Below are 19,566 nucleotides of genomic sequence, written 5' to 3'. Positions count from 1 at the left end.
TCAGTCATTAGACTGTAGCCATGCTGGAGCACTGCTTTGAAGAATTTTGGTTGAAAAAATCGTTCCCAGTACTTATTTTTTGGGGGGTTTCCTTAAATCTAGGACTTATTCTATCTGTTTCTTTTGCTGAACTGCTAAGTTATGGAGACATAAACAAACCAAGACTGGTTGTCAGGCACTGGTGGGACACACACACACACACTCAGTGATCTTCTTTTAGTATCTGTCTGTCAAATCCACCCACAAGGCATTGGTCAGCCTGGGGCTATAGTAGAAGACACTCAAGGTACCACACAGTGGGATTGAACCCGAAGCCACGTGGCCGAGGTGCAGCATTATTACCACACAGCCATGCTTGTATCTGTCAATGTATACATTTGCGCATGAGGTGTTTAACTCTTGAGGCACCATAGTTTGCCACATTTGTGGGGAGCGGGTTGTAGGGACGAGTATCCCTTAAAGGGGTTACAGTTGGCAGAGACAACAATTGTTGTTTGTTATTCACCCAATACCATCACCACCACCATCACCACCACCACCACCATCACCATCACCACCACCACCATCACCACCACCATCACCACCATCACCACCATCACCACCACCATCACCACCATCACCACCACCACCATCACTACCACCATCACCACCACTGTCATACCATCACAACAATTGTCTTTGTCACAACTATCACCACCACCACCACCACCACTTCCATCATCATCGTCATCATCAGTTTTACTCTCTAACCCTCTTTATTGCCAATTGCCAATCCTTACTCTCTAATCCTCTCCGTTGCCTTAGTGACCAACCCTCCTCTTTCTGTTGTTATCAACCTCGCTTAATCTCCTGGTATTTACCAAGCGCTGCTTTTAACTCTGCAAACACTTTCTCATGAAATGTCGCAGCATTTATAGAAACTCGTGTAGATTTCAACCCAACCAAACCCCAGCCTCACCACTGCCTCCGCCATGACCACCACCACCACTAGCTCCATCACTCCCACCATCAAAACTACTACTATTACTGTTACTACCACCACTACTACTACATATTGATTATTTCTTAAAAGATCAAGACTGCTGTAGGGAAGTTTTTGCTATAATGACATTGAACTGATGTTGTTGTTATTGTTGTTGTTGTTGGTGGTGGTGGTCATGGTGGTGTTGATGAAGCTACATCAAGCCATCTGCCTGACATAGAGGTCGGAGGATTGGAGATGTGCGATGAGATTAAGCTGGTACTTTCATAGAAGGAGGATAGGTCAGAACTTTTGCTAATCAACTTAGTAGTAAATTTCTTGGACAAGATTATGTACAGCGTTTGATGTCTTCATCCAGCTTCGCCGCTACCACCTCCACCATCTTTGTTATGATTACCACTGATGTACTGTAGCCACTACTAATACAGCAACAACAACAATGAAATTGGCTTCTGTTTTGCACTTTTGTTCTATCTATCAAAAAAATGAAATAAAATAAAAATAAAGATGGGATGAGAAGGAATGGTCATGGCTGGATCCTCTTATAGGGTTGCTTAATCAGGGCTGATCTGGTATTAACCCTTTAGCATCCAGATCACGCTTTCAAATGTAATGTTCAATTATTCACATCGTTTTGAATTTAATTATTTAATTAATCTCATTGCTTTGAAATTTTAACGATGGATTATTTTTATAATAACATTGCATGACAGGTGTGAGAGGCTAGATCTGACTTGATTAAACTTAAAACAGAATATTTTGGGCCAGAAATTCCTAGTTTAGATGCCAAAAGGTTAACACCTAGGCGCAGGAGTGGCTGTGTGGTATGTAGCTTGATTACTAACCACATGGTTCCAGGTTCAGTCCTGTCCTGATGCGTGGCACCTCGGGCAAGTGTTTTCTACTATAGCCTCGGGCCGACCGAAGACTTGCAAGTGGATTTGGTAGATAGAAACTGAAAGAAGCCCGTCGTATGTGTGTGTCTGTGCTTGTTCCCCCCCCACACACACACACACACAACATCGCTTGACATCCGATGCTGGTGTGTTTACGTCCCCCCATAACTTAGTGGTTTGGCAAAAAGGGACCAATAGAATAAGTACTTGGCTTACAAAGAATAAGTCCTGGATTCGATTTGTTCGACTAAAACGTGGTGCTCCAGCATGGCCACAGTCACATGACAAACTAACAAAAGAAGAAAAGAACCTAACGCAATGGCAAATGAAGAACCCCAATCATCCAAAATCTTACTTTTATCATCACCCATCGTATAAAACAAAGCCATTTGCTGATGAAGTAAAAACAAAAGTTTGTCCAAGTCCCTCCGTGCCCTCAATGAAACTACCTTACTGGACCCCCATACAGAACAGCAATTGTTTCTATGTTTCACTTGACTACCTGTTCAATGTAGCAACCATATTTATTTCATTGTCGTCAACCCCTGGATGTTAGTGTCTCGAGTCCTAGAACTCATTGTGCTTGGTTACTTGGTTTCCATGGCATTCGAGATCAGAATATTTCCCCCTGGATAGGCTGTCAGTCTCTAACAAGATCATTCATCTATGGTTGAGTGAAATGCAGCAACAAGAAATGAAGTGTTCTGCTCAGGAAAATTCTGCACCGCCTACTCCTGGAATAGAAACCAGGACCTTAGATCATGAATGCAACACCCTAATCCCCTAGCCATATACCAACAATCACATTTCCTTTTCTGTAAAAGTATATGTACTGTTTAAAAGTTGGGACCATATGAATCTACAAGCTGCAATAAGGGAACTTGTATAACCATTCATTAGTTTGTTTTAACCCTTTTGTTACCAACCCACCTGAAGCCCCCTTCTGGCTCTGTAGTACAAATGTCTTGTTTTCATAAGTTTTGAATTAAAATCTTCCACCAAACCTTAGTCACAATTTATTTTCCTAACACTAGCTTAATGATAACTAAGTTGTTTTACTAAATTCTTTGTTATATTTAAATTAATAGAAAGAAACTCAGAGCATCTCAACAGAAATACAATAACAAAGGGGTTAAAATATATATAATAGAGAAACGATTCTTAATCCTTTTGACACCAACCTGGTTGAAACCCACCTCTGACTCTGTTGTACAAATGTCTTGTTTTCATAAGTTCTGAATTAAAATCTTCCACCAAACCTTAGTCACAATTTATGTTCCTAAGACTTGCTTAATGATAGCTAAGTTATTTTACTAAATTCTAAGTAATTGAAAGAAACACAGAGCATCTTAAAATAAATACAGTAACGAAAGGGTTAAGAGCACTATATTTCTCACCCCCTCCCCAAAGTTCTCTTTGCCCCCCTCTTCGAAATTGGAAATGCATAATTTTTTATCCCAAATGTTATAAAAAATATTTTTGCCAATAAAAAATGTAAATATGTAAATATTTTCAAAACTCTGAAGGATTTCATGGGCACTGGGTTTTATATTGTTAAGGGGAGAAACAATTAGTCTCCTGAGAGTAATTGTTTGTGTGTGTGTGTGCTATATTTTAGTGTTTCATTGCTTTTTGGCAATTAAAGTAATCTTTATATATAAAATTGAAGTTGTGTGTGTGAGACTCTGTCTCCTCCGATTTAGATTCCTAACTACTCCCACATTTTGCGGTGCAGTTTAACCAAAAGTGGGTATCTTATAGTCGTCATTCATATCGAGCCCTTCTGGGTATTAGCGCGCGTCTACGATGTGTCTACGATTTAAAAAAAATTTACCATCATTTTTTTCCATTTTTAATGATTTTTGCTCGGGTTATATAAGGGAAGTAACTCTAAAAATGCTTATATAGTTATTTCCCTTACAAACCCGAGCAACACCGGGCGATACTGCTAGTTTATCATAAATGTGTTGAATATAAAGCAATGAGCTGGCTGAATCATTAGCAGCATATCTCCTGACACTTAATGTTTTGAGTTCAAATCTCACCAAGTTCAACTTGGCCTTTCTTCTTTGCAAATAAGTACCAGTTGAACCCTGGGGGCATTGTAATTCACTATCCCTTCCCCTCAAAATTGCAGGTCTTACACCAAAAATTGGAAGGAATCCTTTCGGGATTGATAAATTAAGTACCAGTTACGTACTGGGGTCGATATAATCGACTTAATCTGTTTGTCTATCCTTGTTTGTCCCCTCTGTGTTTAGCCCCTTGTGGGTAGTAAAGAAATAGGTACAGATTCCTTCCAAGTGTCTGAGTGTCTTCCTATAGCATCTGATGTAGAAATTTTACAGTATTTGGAATAAGATTTTTTTAAAGGAATTTATTATATGATACTGTTCCTTGTTTTAATACCTAAGTTTCTTAACCCCTTATCTTCTTTATTTTACAGGCTGTGGTTGTCAACATGGACATGAATGCCAGAAAATTTGAGCCGATGGTGGCCTTCCTCTGCAACAAACCTGCCATGCACCGAACACCAAATGGCTGGCAAGCTGACACTGACGACAGCAAAAGCTGTCTTAGCAGTCCTGTTCAAATACTTTCGTATTGTAAAACTGTGAGTATTCCAAACAATATTACCATCGTTATCGTTGTTTACACATTTCTACATTAACCCTTACGGTCTTTTGTGTTGTCCTAAATGGGCTTTTTTTTTTAGCAGCCCTTACTCTTTACTCTCTTTTACTTGTTTCAGTCATTTGACTGCGGCCATGCTGGAGCACCGTCTTTAGTCGAGCAAATCGACCCCGGGACTTATTCTTTGTAAGCCCAGTACTTATTCTATCGGTCTCTTTTGCCGAACCGCTAAGTGACGGGGACGTAAACACACCAGCATCGGTTGTCAAGCAATGCTAGGGGGACAAACACAGACACACAAACACACACACATACATATATATATACATATATACGACAGGCTTCTTTCAGTTTCCGTCTACCAAATCCACTCACAAGGCATTAGTCGGCCCGGGGCTATAGCAGAAGACACTTGCCCAAGATGCCACGCAGTGGGACTGAACCCGGAACCATGTGGTTGGTTAGCAAGCTACTTACCACACAGCCACTCCTGCGCCTTGTGGCCAAAAAAAAAAATGATTAAAAAAAAAACGCTGACCACCAACACTTTTTTCTGCAAAATATGGCTAGTTTATCCTGTTCAGGCTATATTATTAGCATTATCCTGCGTTTGAGAATTTAAAAAATCGCTTCTTTAACTTTAAAATAATAATAATAATTATTATTATTATTAAGGTGGTTCAAATTCTACCGAGGTCGACTTTGCCTTTCATCCTTTCGGGGTCGATAAATAAAGTACCAGTTACGCACTGGCATCGATATAATCGACTTAATCCATTTGTCTCTCCTTGTTTGTCCCCTCTATGTTTAGCCCCTTGTGGGTAGTAAAGAAATAGGTATTTCGTCTGTCTTTGTTCTAAGATCTAATACCGCCGAGGTCGACTTTGCTTTTCATCCTTTGATCGTCGATTAAATAAGTACCAGTTACGCACTGGGTTCGATATAATCGACTTAATCCGTTTGTCTATCCTTGTTTGTCCCCTCTGTGTTTAGCCCCTTGTAGGTAGTAAAGAAATAGGTACAGATCTTGGCTGCAATAACGTTCTAGCCATCAGTGTTGGACTCCTCCATCTTGTCAGCTGATGACATCTTTACCATATCCCTGACATGGGAGGCAGAGGGGTTGCTAGCATTTGCCCAAGGTGCCACCCCAGCCTATAGATGGAAGGGGAAACTTCTCCTTTCTACATTCTGCCACTCCCTTGGGTGCCCTACCAGACAGTGTAGTACAGCATGCCCTTCTACATGGAAGCTGCATATAATCTTTTATATTCCTTTTCCTTGTTTCAGTCCTTCGACTGCAGCCATGCTGGAGCACCGCCTTTAGTCAAATCAAACCCAGAACTTATTCTATCGGTCGCTTTTCCTGAACCACTAAGTTATGGGGATTTAAACACACCAACATCAGTTGTCAAGCATTGGTGGGGGGGGGGACAAACAGATACACAAATACACACATATATGACAGGCTTCTTTCTGTTTCCGTCCACCAAATCCACTTACAAGCCTTTTGTCTTCTGTAGTAGAAGATAGTTGCTCAAGGTGCCACGCAGTAGGACTGAACCCAGAGCCATGCATTTGGGAAGCACGCTTCTTACCACAGGTGAATCCTGCATATTGATTCAGCCAGCTACCCTGGTGGCCTAATGGGAACTGACCAGAGATGACAGATGGTTGTCATAGCAACAGCTATTATTTGTGATTGAACTTTGTAATATTGATTACTTTTTAACGAACCTGCAATTTATGTCATTCCTTCATTGCTTGAACTTCCATCTCTTGACGATCCGATGCATATAGCATGTCTTGAGTATATTTAGATGTGGTAGCATTCATCCCTCTCCAGATCTGACTTCACAAACAGAGCATGGATTTGAACACAGTACTGGCTGTTATTTTATTGACCCCTCCCCCAAAGAGATGAAGGGTAAAGTTCATCTTGGAATATGCCACAAAGTTGTTCAGTGGTTTAGTGGACTACTGACCATAGTTGTGATATATTAAGGAAAATAGCCCTTTATCTGCTACTGGGTACAATTCCGGGTCTGGGAAGTGCACCGTGTTCTTGAGCAAAGCACTTCATTTCATGTTGCCTCAATCCACTCAACCAAACATGAACCAGTGGCAAACCCGGAGGTGTACCATTCAGGGATTAGTATTAGAACCAGGATACGGTCATGCCTAAATAGCCTGTAGGGTTGTGACAGACCCCACCCTCTCTCTGTAAAAAGCACCATTTGAGTGTAGTTGATGCCAGTGCCGCCTGACTGGCCCCTGTGCTGGTGGCACGTAATTAGTACCCACTACACTCTTGGAATGGTTGATGTTAGGAAGGGCATCAAGCTGTAGAAACCTTATCAGATTGGGGCCTGGTGCAGCCTCCTGGCTTGCCTGTCCTCAGTCAAACCATCCAACCCATGCCAGCATGGAAAGAGGACGTTAAATGATGATGACACACACACACCTGTAGGTACAGGTGTGGTTGTGTGGTTAAGAAGATTGCTTTTCTATTGTTTGGTTTCTGGTTCATTACCACTGCATGGCACCCTGGCCAAGTGCCTTCTACTATAAAAGGGCCCTGTACATGAGTTTGGTAGATTAAAACTGATAAGAAGCTAATCGTATGTGTGTTTGCCTCTCCTTGTTTTGGCATCACATGACTTGTGAATGAACGTCGTTCATTTCTAATATTCTGCAAAAAAAAAAATGCTTGGCTATGGGGTGGGGGGTTGCGAGGGTTGGTGACAGGAAGGGCATCCAGGCTGTAGAAAACCTGCCTGTAAAAGCATCATCTGACCCGTGGAAACTTTGAAAAGGGGACATTAGAATGATGATGACTGTGGGTGGGAGTGTGTGTTAATGAATTTGTGAAATAGATACATGCACATGGGCCTAAATGTCTAAATCATTTGCTATTAGTTTTGTATGTGTGTGTGTGTGTGTGTGTGTGTGTGCAGGTAGGAGTGGGCAGGTGCTCAGGTAAGTAAATAAGTCGTTAAGTCAGTAAAGCTAGCAAAGGTTATTTTATCAACCAAACAAAATCTGATGATGTTCTTGACATTGAAATAATCTGTGTGAGCATCAACAACAACAACAGCAGCCTCTGTTAATGAATAGTTATGTCTGTCTGTGCGTCTATTGATCTACCTATACATGCATATGTATGTGTCTGTCTATATTGATCAACGATTGATCCGATAGATGATTCAAATTTCATTATCTACATTTGTCTCAATTCTCCAGAGCTGTCATGTAGGAAACAGACAGGAGATAATTAGCGTAATATTACCTATAATAGATTGGTGCCCTATCCTAGCATAATGGTGTCATTGAGACCCAAAGGTGTCAGGTAATGCTGAATAAGTGCTATAGACAGACCATAGTTAAGTTCCAGATTCGGTAATATTGCGAATAAAGGTTTCAACGTTGGTTCTATGTCAGCATGTGTATAAAAATATTTTGCGTAATGAGATAAAAAACCAAGGTTGTATAGATATTAGAGCATTTATAGATAGGTCTTACAGCTGTTTCTAGGATATTAATTAATAATATCCCTTCATCGGAGATAGTGTGAGAGGAAAAATTAAGTCATAGTTAGTTTCAATGTGATACATGTATTACATATCTTACATACCATACGTATCTTACAACTATTTTCTTTCCTCCACCTCACTCTCTATTTTGTATCACATTGAAACTAACTATGACTTAATTATCCTCTCACACCGTCTCTGATGAAGGGATATTATTAATTAATATCCTAGAAACAGCTGTAAGACCTATCTATAAATGCTCTAATATCTATACAGCCTTGGTTTTTTTTATCTCATTACACAAAAAATTCATATATATATACTTTATTTAAAGCAGCAGAAAATTCAACAAAACCTGTTACTCTGAGTTTCACATTGCCGTTCGTCCACGAATGGCAACGTGAAACTCAGAGTAACAGGTTTCATTGAATTTTCTGCTGCTTTAAATAAAGCATATTACTCACCACTGGTATTTGAGTACTCTTTTTTCCACCTTGTTTCACATTTATGTGTTTACTCCGGTGTATATATATATATATATATATATATATATATATATATAGATAGATATCATGCACACACCCCACCCTTATTCTGTCTGTTGTGTTGGTGCTATAAAACCATATTCTTCCATTAGCTACATTTACCATGTGATTTGCTATTAGCCAGAGAGAGAGAGAGAGATCACCTGGTTAATGTTACTTGTGTTACCTTAATTAGATTTCGATGTCCTGTTGCGGATGAGGCTTATATCTTACACCACTCTTATCTCTGTAATGTAACACTGTATTCTCCGTTACACTGATGGAGCTCAGCCGTTATGTAATTACGGAACATTCTCAAATGATCCGGTACCTCTTTATATATGACGATGATTATGATGATGATGAGAGAATGGTGTCCTATACAGACTGCCTGGTGGGGGTGGGGAATGGAATCCTCCTGTATTCTGTTTGATTCCATGAAAGCAAAGCTAAAAATCTGTCCTTTATTTTTGGAGCTTTCACACATTTTATTTATTCTTTCGTTCTTATTCACTACAAATCATCTTCATTGTCATCTTGGCACCATGGCACCCGTGCCAGTGGAGCACTAACAGCTCCATCCAAGCGGGATCACTGCCAGAGCAGCTGTCTGGCACGTAAAGAGCACCATTTGAGCATGATCGTTGTCAGCTCTGCCTCACTGGCACGTGAACAAAACATTCAAGCGAGGTCATTGCCAGTGCTGCCGGACTGACTCCTGTGCAGGTGGCACATAAAAAACACCATTTTCGAGCATGGTCATTGCCAGTCCCGCCAGACTGGCCCTCGTGCCAGAGGCACTTTAAAAGCACCCACTACACTCTCGGAGTGGTTGGCGTTAGGAAGGGCATCCAGCTGTAGAAACTCTGCCAGATCAGATTGGAGCCTGGCGCAGCCATCTGGTTCGCCAGACCTCAGTCAAATCATCCGACCCTTGCCATCATGGAAAGCGGATGTTAAACAATGATGATGATGATCTTCATCATTATCATCATTTTCATCGTTGTAATTCTCATCATCACCATCATCCTTGTTGTGGTAATCGTCATCATCTTCATCACCATCATCATCATCACCGTCATCATTGTCAGAATCTTTTCACATTTCAAACCCTTGAAATATCTCACATTGCCCCCACACATACCGTCCACTTCAAATGATTCATCTATTTATATTATCTCTCTTTTTTCTCTCTCTCTCTCTCTCTCTCTCTCTCTCAGTTATACCCGGACCATGAAGTGACCAACGTCCTGCAAGCAAGCTACAAAGTGACCATTCCAAACTGGTGCCGTTTTAATGCCACTCACTGCCACAAACACGGCAACCACACAGTCAGACCATTCCGTTGTTTAGGTAAGTACTTCTTTGCGCTTGCTTCCTCTGCTCTCTTCGCAATGTTCATCTCCCCACCCACCCACCGCCTTGCCTTGCTCCCAGGTCTTGTTAGATTTTGAAATGTCATCAATGCTTCGGTAACTTAGCCCTTTTTTTTTTTTTTTTTTTTTTTTTACATTAAGTAAGGCTGCTGGCCCTGTGCAAACCCCACTTTTACCTCTAAGAAGAGGTGATCCATATTAGTCTGGCTTTTCCAGCATGTAAGGCCTGATCAGAAGCATGTACCCTGCTGGCTTGCCTCTCAGGGTCGTTGAGGTGCACAGACCACCACATCAACAAAAAGAACAGGACCTAGGACCTTTTGATGGTTGTCTCACCTCATTTCATCACTCCTATTGAGTATAACCCTCACTCAACCACCCACCCATCCACCCACCTAAAAACCCTAAGGCCCCATACTAACCATGGCAGCTCATCCTTTCTCACCCAGAATGGTTAATTCTCAGGAATTCCCTGCCTGTGCTTGCTTTCTCCTGCAGACATCAGCTTACTGTGGCATTTCAAGCATAATGTTAACGCCATCAATGTCACTGGTCTTGGAGGGTCTGCAGGGGGTCATAAAAAGCCCTTCCTTCCTCCAGACCATGCAATTATGTTAAAAGGGAACAACAAAAACTGTCTCCCTTGCTATTTCTCTGCTGCATTAACGCTTTCTAACATGGACACAGGTGTTGAATTTTGGCTAAAGGGAACAGTCAGTTATGCTAACACCAGTATATAACTGGTATTATTATTATCATCATCAAGGAAATGAGCTAGCAGGATCATTAGCATACTGAAGAATATGCTTAGTAGCACTTCTTGCGGCATATAAATCCTTAAAAATGTTTTAGCCCGAAGGCCACGGCCATGCTGGGGCACAAAAAAAAAAAACAACAACAGGTGTATGGCCACACCCATGCCCACTATCACCACCACCACCACCAGAACTATCATCATCGCCGTCATCGTCATCATTTAAGTAATTTGCAACATGTTGACTTGTTTCTCCTCTCCAGTCGGACCATTCCAAAGTGATGCCTTGCTGGTGCCAGAACACTGCATCTTTGACCACTACCATGATTCTCGTGTCTGCAACGAGTTTGACGAATGCAACAAGACCGCCATGAGCAAGTGTGCCCTCCGTCAGATGACCACACAAAGTTTCGCCATGCTTTGGCCATGCAAAGAACCCGGACATTTCAGTGGTGTGGAGTTTGTTTGCTGTCCTAAAGGTTGGTAGTCCTAGTAGATGTGGTATATTTGTTGTTGTAGTAGTAGTAGTAGTAGTAGTAGTATCAGTAGTAGTAGTTGTTGTTGTTGTTGTAGTGGCTGTTCTCTTTGTTTTCCTTCTTTGATTTCCTGGCTTCTTTCTTTCTTTCTTTCTTTTCCTTCTAAGAAATGTTAAAATGGTTGCAGACATGGATGTGTGGTTAAGAAGCTTCCTTTTCAGCCACAAGGTTTTGGGTTCATTCCTACTGTGTGACCACAGCCATGACTGCATTTGTGCATGCCGTCATGCCTGTGCATGTAAGTGTATGTGTGTTTGTGTATGTATGTGTATATATATATATATACATACACACATACACACACACACATTTATATGCACATATATATGAGTGTGTGTGCTTACACACACACACACGGTGTGTAAGGTATTTGATGGCAGATTTATGTTTATGATAACAGATAATAACTTTATTTGATAAAAAAAATGCTGCTGTGGGGTTGAAAATAGACCTTCTTTTCTATAATGTTATTGAATAAAGCCACCTTCAGCTTCAACAACTGCTTCTATATGAGATCTAAATCACCTACATGCTCGGATCGAGTGGTCCTGGTTCATTTTGGACATTACTCTGACTATGGCAGCTTTCAAAGAATCTTTGGTGTTATGGGAGTGTTCATTGACCCCTCTCTCAACAACGCTCCACATGTAATAGTCCAATGGATTGAGATCTGGGGAATTAGGAGGCCAAATGTTAGGGGTTATGTGATCATGAAAATTTTCAGCCATCCATTTCTGTGTTACTAAAACCATGTGTGATAGTGCAGAGTCTTACTGAAACACATATGGCCTTCCATTGCATACACTCTGTCCAGAATTTAACTGTTGTTTCCAGGACCTCAATGTAGGCGGCAGAGTTAACTCTAAGGCCTTGTGGAAAGAAGTAGGGAGGCATCACATGTCCTTCATTGCTGACAACCCCTAAAACCATGACAGTTTCAGGAAATTTTGTATACATAACACTTGGAACTTCAGAAAGGTCTGCACATAACCATCTGTCATTTCTTCTGTTAATCTTTTGATCTTGGTCAAAGTTTTTCTCATTTGAGAAAAACCAAATCAAATCTTCTTCTGCTGGATTTTTCAGTTTGTTTAAGAACTTCTTAGATCTGATGTAGTGATTTTCTTTTTCTAACAAATTGACCTATCCTCATCATATAAGGCTTATATCTGATGTCTTCGTGGACAACATTTCTGACTGTTCCTTCTGACACAGGAAGATTTTTTGCAATTAACCTTATGGACTTTCTGGGATTGTAATCAATGGTCTGTTGAACTTGCTGGATAAATACAGGTATTCTGATGATTTCAGAGCGTTTAGAATGTTTTTTTATGCTTTGATATTGGTGATACATTTCCATCTTCAGTCTCTGTACAAACTTTGTAGACGAAAGATCTGGCAGCTTTTAAAAATCGAGATATTTCTAAATCGCTATGCTCAGCCTTTATAACCACAATAACAGCATGCCTCTTCATTTCTTGAGTAAGCTGAGGGTCTGCCATTATTATTTTCTGAAACAAAGATTATACAGAGTTAGCAAAAAAATGCAGCAATGACCCCAAAAAGGGTATGTCCTCAAATACCTTACTCATCATGTACATATATATATATATATATTTTTTTTTTTTACATACACACACACACATGCACATGTCTGTGTGTGTAAGTGCTTTTATAAACCACCCATCATTGCTTGGCAACTGGTGTTGGTTTGTTTATTCCCTTATCGTGGGATCACTTCTGTAAAAGAGGCCAATAGAATAAATACCTGTGTTTAAAGAAACAATGCTGCAGTTGATTTGTTCCACTGAAACCTTTTGAGGTAGTGCTCCCACATGGCCATAGTCCAATGACTGAAGCAAGCTAGGTGAGTGAGCAAGTGAATTATCATCTTATGGAGATAAAAAGCAACACAGCTTAACATCATCATCGTTTAACGTCCGTTTTCTATGCTGGCATGGGTTGGATGGTTTGACTGAGGTCTGGAGAGCCAGCGGTTGCACCACGCTCCAATCTTGATCTAGCAATGTTTCTACAGCTGGATGCCCTTCCTAATGCCAACCACTCCGAGAGTGTAGTGGGTGCTTTTTATGTACAAATTAGATGAGGTGGAATAGCAGGGCTTCTGTTGTTGTCACCATCTTCATCTAACATCTGTGTTCCACACTGACCTGAGTTGGGACATTTGACAGGATCTGATGAGCCCAAGGACTGCCTCTGGCTCCACTGATTCTTTGCTATGGTTTCCAAGGTTGGATGCTCTCTTCCTGGCACCAACCACTTCACAGCACGGTACTGAGTGCTTGTTTTCTTCTTGTGCTATCAGTGTCATTGATGTTGTCATGGAAGTAATCGTCAACCACTAAGGGACATGCTCAAATGGTTAAGGTCAAACAGCTGACAAGCAAATCTGTGGTGTTGAGCAGAATATTTGCTGTAGCCCATCTTTTATACCAAGACAAAACAATGTACATGATAACACTTCCAATCAGTTAAGATCAGAAGCCACAAGAGCCACTGCCTGGTACTACATATTATGATTATTATTATTATTATTGAGTGAGAAAGCAGTGCATGCCATCAAAGTGACGCTGGGGTAAAATATACGAAGCCCAGTTTACCCATCATGATCAGAGATGCTTATATCGTCAGCCACTAAGGGACATGCTCAACTGGTTACGGTCAAACAACCGACAACCAAATCTGTGGTATTGAGCAGAATATTTGCTGTAACACGTCTTTTCTACCAATACGAAACAATGTACATGATAACACTTCCAATCAGTTAAGATCAGAAGCCATGAGAGCCACTGCCTGGTACTACATCAGGGCATTTATCATTATTATTATTATTATTATTATTGAGTGAGAGAGCAGTGCATGCCATCAAAGTGACACTGGGGTAAAATATACGAAGCCCAATATACCCATCATGACTACCCGTCTGATAAGGGTACACCAGGCACATGCATCACAACCATATGTGCGCGACATGGTGATCTCATATCAAGATAAACAGCACATGACCTTGCAGGTGGGGCCCAGTTAGAATTTTCTTCAGGTCGAGTAACCCATCCCACTTGAAAGGTCCCTGAATAAGGGTTGTTTAAGGATGTTAAAAGAACACCCATGTTTCCAAAGGTGAATTATTCAAACCCCAAAGAATCCCTCTCAACACATGGCTATGATGCTCCCCCACTACTTCTGCTCGTGATCAGAGATGCACATATCGTTAGCCACTAAGGGACATGCTCAACTGGTTAAAGTCAAACAACTGGCAAGCAAATCTGTGGTATTGAGCAGAATATTTGCTGTAGCCCATTATTATTATTATTATCATTATTATACAAGCGGAGTGAACCGGTGCCATTGTGTAACTGTAGGGGTCATTGCCCATTGCAGCAGTATAACAACAGGGTTCACTGTACAGGTACAGCAGTAGGGTTCGTTGCCGCTATACGGCAGTAAGGTTCACTGTTGCATAAGAGTAGGGGTTGCTGTGGCAGTATTGCCGTAGGATTTTCCAGAGTTGAATCATCAATATGATGATGGCGTCAGTCCAACACACAATCTGTTAATTACTGGTTAATTATCTAGGTTAATTATCTAATCTCATTATACAGATGTCTGAACTTTTCACACATGAACTCTTTAAACCAAACAAATACTCGATAGATGTGATGGTGTAGTGGTAGGTGTGATGTTATGGCTAAAATCCATCACCATCAGGAGGACATAACTCTAGGCACTCTTGCATTATTCTGAGTCCTTCTTCAGTTCTTTGTGTGTGTGTGTGTGTGTGTGTGTTGAAAAGGTACAGGTAGGGTTGTGTAGTGAGAAAATTCTGTAACCACATGGCTACAGGTTCCAGCCCAGTATGTGGCAACTTTCAGCAAATGTCTTTTACTATAAACTCGTCTTAGCCAGTACCTTGGTTGAAACTGGTGGGTGGACAGAGGCCCATCACGTTTGTGTGTCTGTGCATGAGCATTTTTGCATGTCTTTACCTGAGACCAATTCATTGACAGTGATGTCACATTTTTGTCTCAACAGTTTTGAGGTGTGAAAACCAGGTGAGTGGGTACTAAAAACGTTTAGCTTGAAAAAAGTTTCTAGGGCATCCAGCTGTAGAAACTCTGCCAGATCACATTGGAGCCTGGTGCAGCCATCTGGTTCGCCAGACCTCAGTCAAATCGTCTAGCATGGAAAGCGGTCGTTAGCATGGGTTGGACAATTTGACTGAGGTCTGGCGACATATATACATATACTAGCAGAAATACCCAGCGTTGCCCGTGTTACATGCAATTGAAGAATTAGACTTTTCTGTTATATTTTCTGTAATGAACTGGAATATCTCTGTTTCGAATTTCATCAAAATTGCAGATGAGGGTTATTTCCCTCTTTACACACCCTAAAAAAATTGTAATCGTGCCACATGAACTGAAACCAGATCTATGTATGTATAGTCTCTTGTTATTTTAGCATGCACTTTTTCATGTTTGCATGAGGCAGACGTCCTCCCTTGTGACCTTATCTAAGGCCTGATGTCCTTTTCAGCAACCCTCATCTCTTTCCAGGCAAGGTGATGCTTTTCCATGGTTGGACATGTTTACCATGGAAGATTGGAACAGGTACTGCCTGTATGATGGTAACGATTGTTTATAGCCATCACATGACGCCGAGACAGACATACAAGCATATAAACATACATACACACACAATAGAGGCTTCTTTCTGTTTCCATCTACCTTGATACACCTCTAGCTTCTGCTCCTTTCTTAAACATCCATGTGCTTATATTAACTTTTTCGTTACCAACCTGGCTGAAACCGGCTCTGGCTCTGTAGTATAAATGTCTTGTTTTCATAAGTTTTTAATCAAAATCTTCCACCAAACCTTAATCACAATTTATGTTCCTAACACTAGCTTAATGATAACCAAGTTATTTTACTAAATTCTTTGTTATATCTAAAAGTAATTGAAAGAAACACAGAGCATCTCAACAGAAATATGGTAACAAAAGGGTTAAAATATATAAGAGAGAAACAATTCTTAACCCTTTCGTTATCAACCCGGCTGAAACCACCACACTGGCTTTGTAGTACAAATGTCTTGTTTTCATAAGTTTTGAATTAAAATCTTATAACCAAACCTTAGTCACAATTTATGTTCCTAACACTAGCTGAATGATTACTAAGTTATTTTACTAAATTCTTTCTTATATTTAAAATCAATTGAAAGAAACACAGAGCATCTCAACAGAAATACAATAACAAAAGGGTTAAAATATATATAATAGAGAAACAATTCTTAACCCTCTTGACAGCAACCTGGCTGAAACCACCACTGGTTTTATAGTACAAATGTCTTGCTTCCATAAGTTTTGAATTAAAATCTTCCACCAAACCTTAGTCACAATTTGTGTTCCTAACACTAGCTGAATGATTACTAAGTTATTTTACTAAATTCTTTGTTTTTAAAATTAATTCAAAGAAACACAGAACATCTCAACAAATATGGTAACAGAAGGGTTAAACAGATGGCTACTTGTTGATGCTGTTAAAAACCACAGATGAACCTGATCAAAAGAACCTATCATCAAAAGCATTCCATCTGTGACCATCCCATCTTTTTTTTTCATATCTCAATCTACTTAATCTAATGTGTCCTTTTTTTTTTTTTGTCTCACGATGGTAAATTTTATGTGTGACTTGAGGGAGTTTGGTTGCTATTTCTAGCCGGTCGAGAGGTTGTGTCGAGAGGTTCTGTCGGATGTTGCGCTGATCAATGTTGATGATGGTTGTGGTGTTATTGTTTAGTTAATTATCCCTAGGATGGATTAATCACTTCTCTTCTGCTGTGGATTAAGCTAATCCTCTGCTACTGGATTTAAGTGCTCAGCAGGTGAGGAGATATCATTGTCAGTCTCTGGCTGATTGGCGGGAAGGGGGGGGAGCAGGGGTGAGCGAGTGTAGTGGTGGTGATGATGATGATGGTGCAGTGATGGTGAGGTTGATTGGGTCATGATGCCAGCATCACTTCATTTTTTTTCCTTTCATCTCTCTCTCTCCTTTCTCTCTCCCTCCTTTCTCTCTCCCTCCTTTCTCTCTCTCTCCTTTCTCTCTCTCTCCTTTCTCTCTCTCTCTCCTTTCTCTCTCTCTCTCTCCTTTTTCTCTCTCCCCTTTCTCTCTCTCTCTCTCCTTTCTCTCTCTCCCCTTTTTCTCTCTCCTTTCTCTCTCTCTCCCCTTTCTCTCTCTCTCTCCTTTCTCTCTCTCTCCCCTTTCTCTCTCTCTCTCTTTTTTCTCTCTCCTTTCTCTCTGTCTCCTCTCTCTGTCTCCTTTCTCTCTCTCTCCTTTCTCTCTCTTTCTCCCCTTTCTCTCACTCACTCTCTCTCTCTCTCTCTCTCTCACACTTGATAATATTTGCTGCAAAAAATTAAGATAACGTTGAATGATGATGATGATGATTGAAGTGTTGATGCTGAAAATGATGATCATTATGATGATATTTATAATGGATGGTGGTAGTGGTGATGGGGAGGTTGGTGATGACAGTTTTAATAAGGACGACAACGATGACGATGATAGCAATTATAATGATTAATGTTAATAGTAACTAACTATTACGATGACGATTCTTTAATTAACTTTAACAGAAAAAAACCCTTTATTTAAAAAAAAATTTAACACTGCTTAAATCATCTCACCAACTAAAATTGTTGTTGTTGGTAGTGGTTGTTGTTGTTGTTGTGGTGGTGGTGGGTGTTGCAGTACAAGATGTTGCCTATTCATAGGAGGAGGTATGGCTGTGTGGTTAAGAAGTTTGCTTCCCGACCGCATGGTTTTGGGTTCAGTCCCACTCCGGGGTACTTTGGGGCAAGTGTCTTCTGCTACTACCTTGGGCCCACCGAGGCCCTGTGAGAATGGATTTGGTATATATAAACTGGAAGAAGCCCATCATATATATATATATATATATATATGAATATTATAGGGCATCCAGCTGTAGAAACATTGCCAGATCAGACTGGAGCCTGGTGCAGCCTTCTGGCTTCCCAGATCCCCGGTTGAACCGTCCAACCCATGCTAGCATGGAGAACGGACGTTAAACGATGATGATGATGATGAATATATAAAGGCGGTGCTCCAGCATGGCCGCAGTCAAATGACTGAAACAAGTAAAAGAGAATAAAAGAGAGAGAATATATATTTCTTTATTGCCCACAAGGGGCTAAACATAGAGGGGACAAACAAGGACAGACAAAGGGATTAAGTCGATTACATCGACCCCAGTGCCTAACTGGTACTTAATTTATTGACCCTGAAAGGATGAAAGGCAAAGTCGACCTCGGCAGAATTTGAACTCGGAACGTAACGACAGACGAAATACCGATAAGCATTTCGCCCGGCATGCTAACGTGTCTGCCAGTTCGCCGCCTTTCATATATATATATATATATATACACACAAACACACACACACATATGCATGCATATAAGCATATATGTGTATGTATGTATATATGTATCATTTATACATGTATCATCCACATTCAGCATCTGCTTTCCATGTTGGCATGGGTTGGATGGTTTTACCGAAAGCTGTTAAGTTGGAGAGCTGCACCAGGTTCTAATCTGATTAGGCATGGTTTCTATGGCTGGATGAACATTTGACAAAGCAATCTGAATGCTAAAGGGTTAAGTGATGATGATAATCTCTCTCTTGCTAAGAATCTCTGTACCCCAGTATTCAACTGGTACTTATTTTATCGACCTTGTAAGGAGGAGAGGCTAAGTTGACCTTGGTGGAATTTCAACTTGGGTGTAAAGACACAAAATGTCACCGAGCATTTCAACCAGTGTGCTAACCATTGAAAGTTCATCACCTTGCTCCATTTTTTTTCTACTACTATTAATTAATTCATTAATTAATAATAATAATAATAATATTTAATAATGTTTTCTCCTTTTTTTTTTCCCTTCAGAACATAGTTCCGATATGGAAGAAGATGTTGAAACCACTCCTTCAACCCCTGCCAGCATCAAGAAACCTGAGAGCTCCCTAAATGACTACACTGCCTATCTGAAGGGTGACTCCCAGTATCTGGGCAAATACAGTAACGAACACGAGAAATTCAAGGCTGCTGAAAAAGTGATGCAACAGGTGGAGGTGGAGAGGAACACCAAGGTATGTATGGCTTCCAACAAACCTTCCTCTAATATACATGTCTAGTGCAGGCCCCTACCTGCCTGGCTCCAACCAACCCACCCATGACCTCCATGGAAGGCAAGCATTAAATGATGGCGATGATGATGACTTAGCCATCTCTTGG

General features: G+C 40.6%; 1 protein-coding gene across 4 annotated transcripts in view; it reads left to right on the top strand.

Moving 5' to 3' along the window:
- Positions 1-19,566, top strand: part of LOC115221492 (amyloid-beta precursor-like protein) — a 129,172-nt gene that overhangs the window by 100,080 nt on the left and 9,526 nt on the right. For all 4 annotated transcript variants that reach the window (XM_036510649.1, XM_029791687.2, XM_036510650.1 and 1 more), the window contains exons 2-5: positions 4,325-4,492; positions 9,790-9,922; positions 10,963-11,178; positions 19,219-19,421. In XM_036510649.1, the coding sequence (XP_036366542.1) occupies positions 4,325-4,492; positions 9,790-9,922; positions 10,963-11,178; positions 19,219-19,421 (720 nt within the window). The remainder of the gene's footprint in view (positions 1-4,324; positions 4,493-9,789; positions 9,923-10,962; positions 11,179-19,218; positions 19,422-19,566) is intronic.

Source organism: Octopus sinensis, linkage group LG18 (assembly GCF_006345805.1).
Source record: "Octopus sinensis linkage group LG18, ASM634580v1, whole genome shotgun sequence".
In the NCBI taxonomy this organism is placed as follows: Eukaryota; Metazoa; Mollusca; class Cephalopoda; order Octopoda; family Octopodidae; genus Octopus; species Octopus sinensis.
Note: the sequence above shows the minus strand (reverse complement) of the source record. Positions and strands in the feature narration are given on the sequence as shown.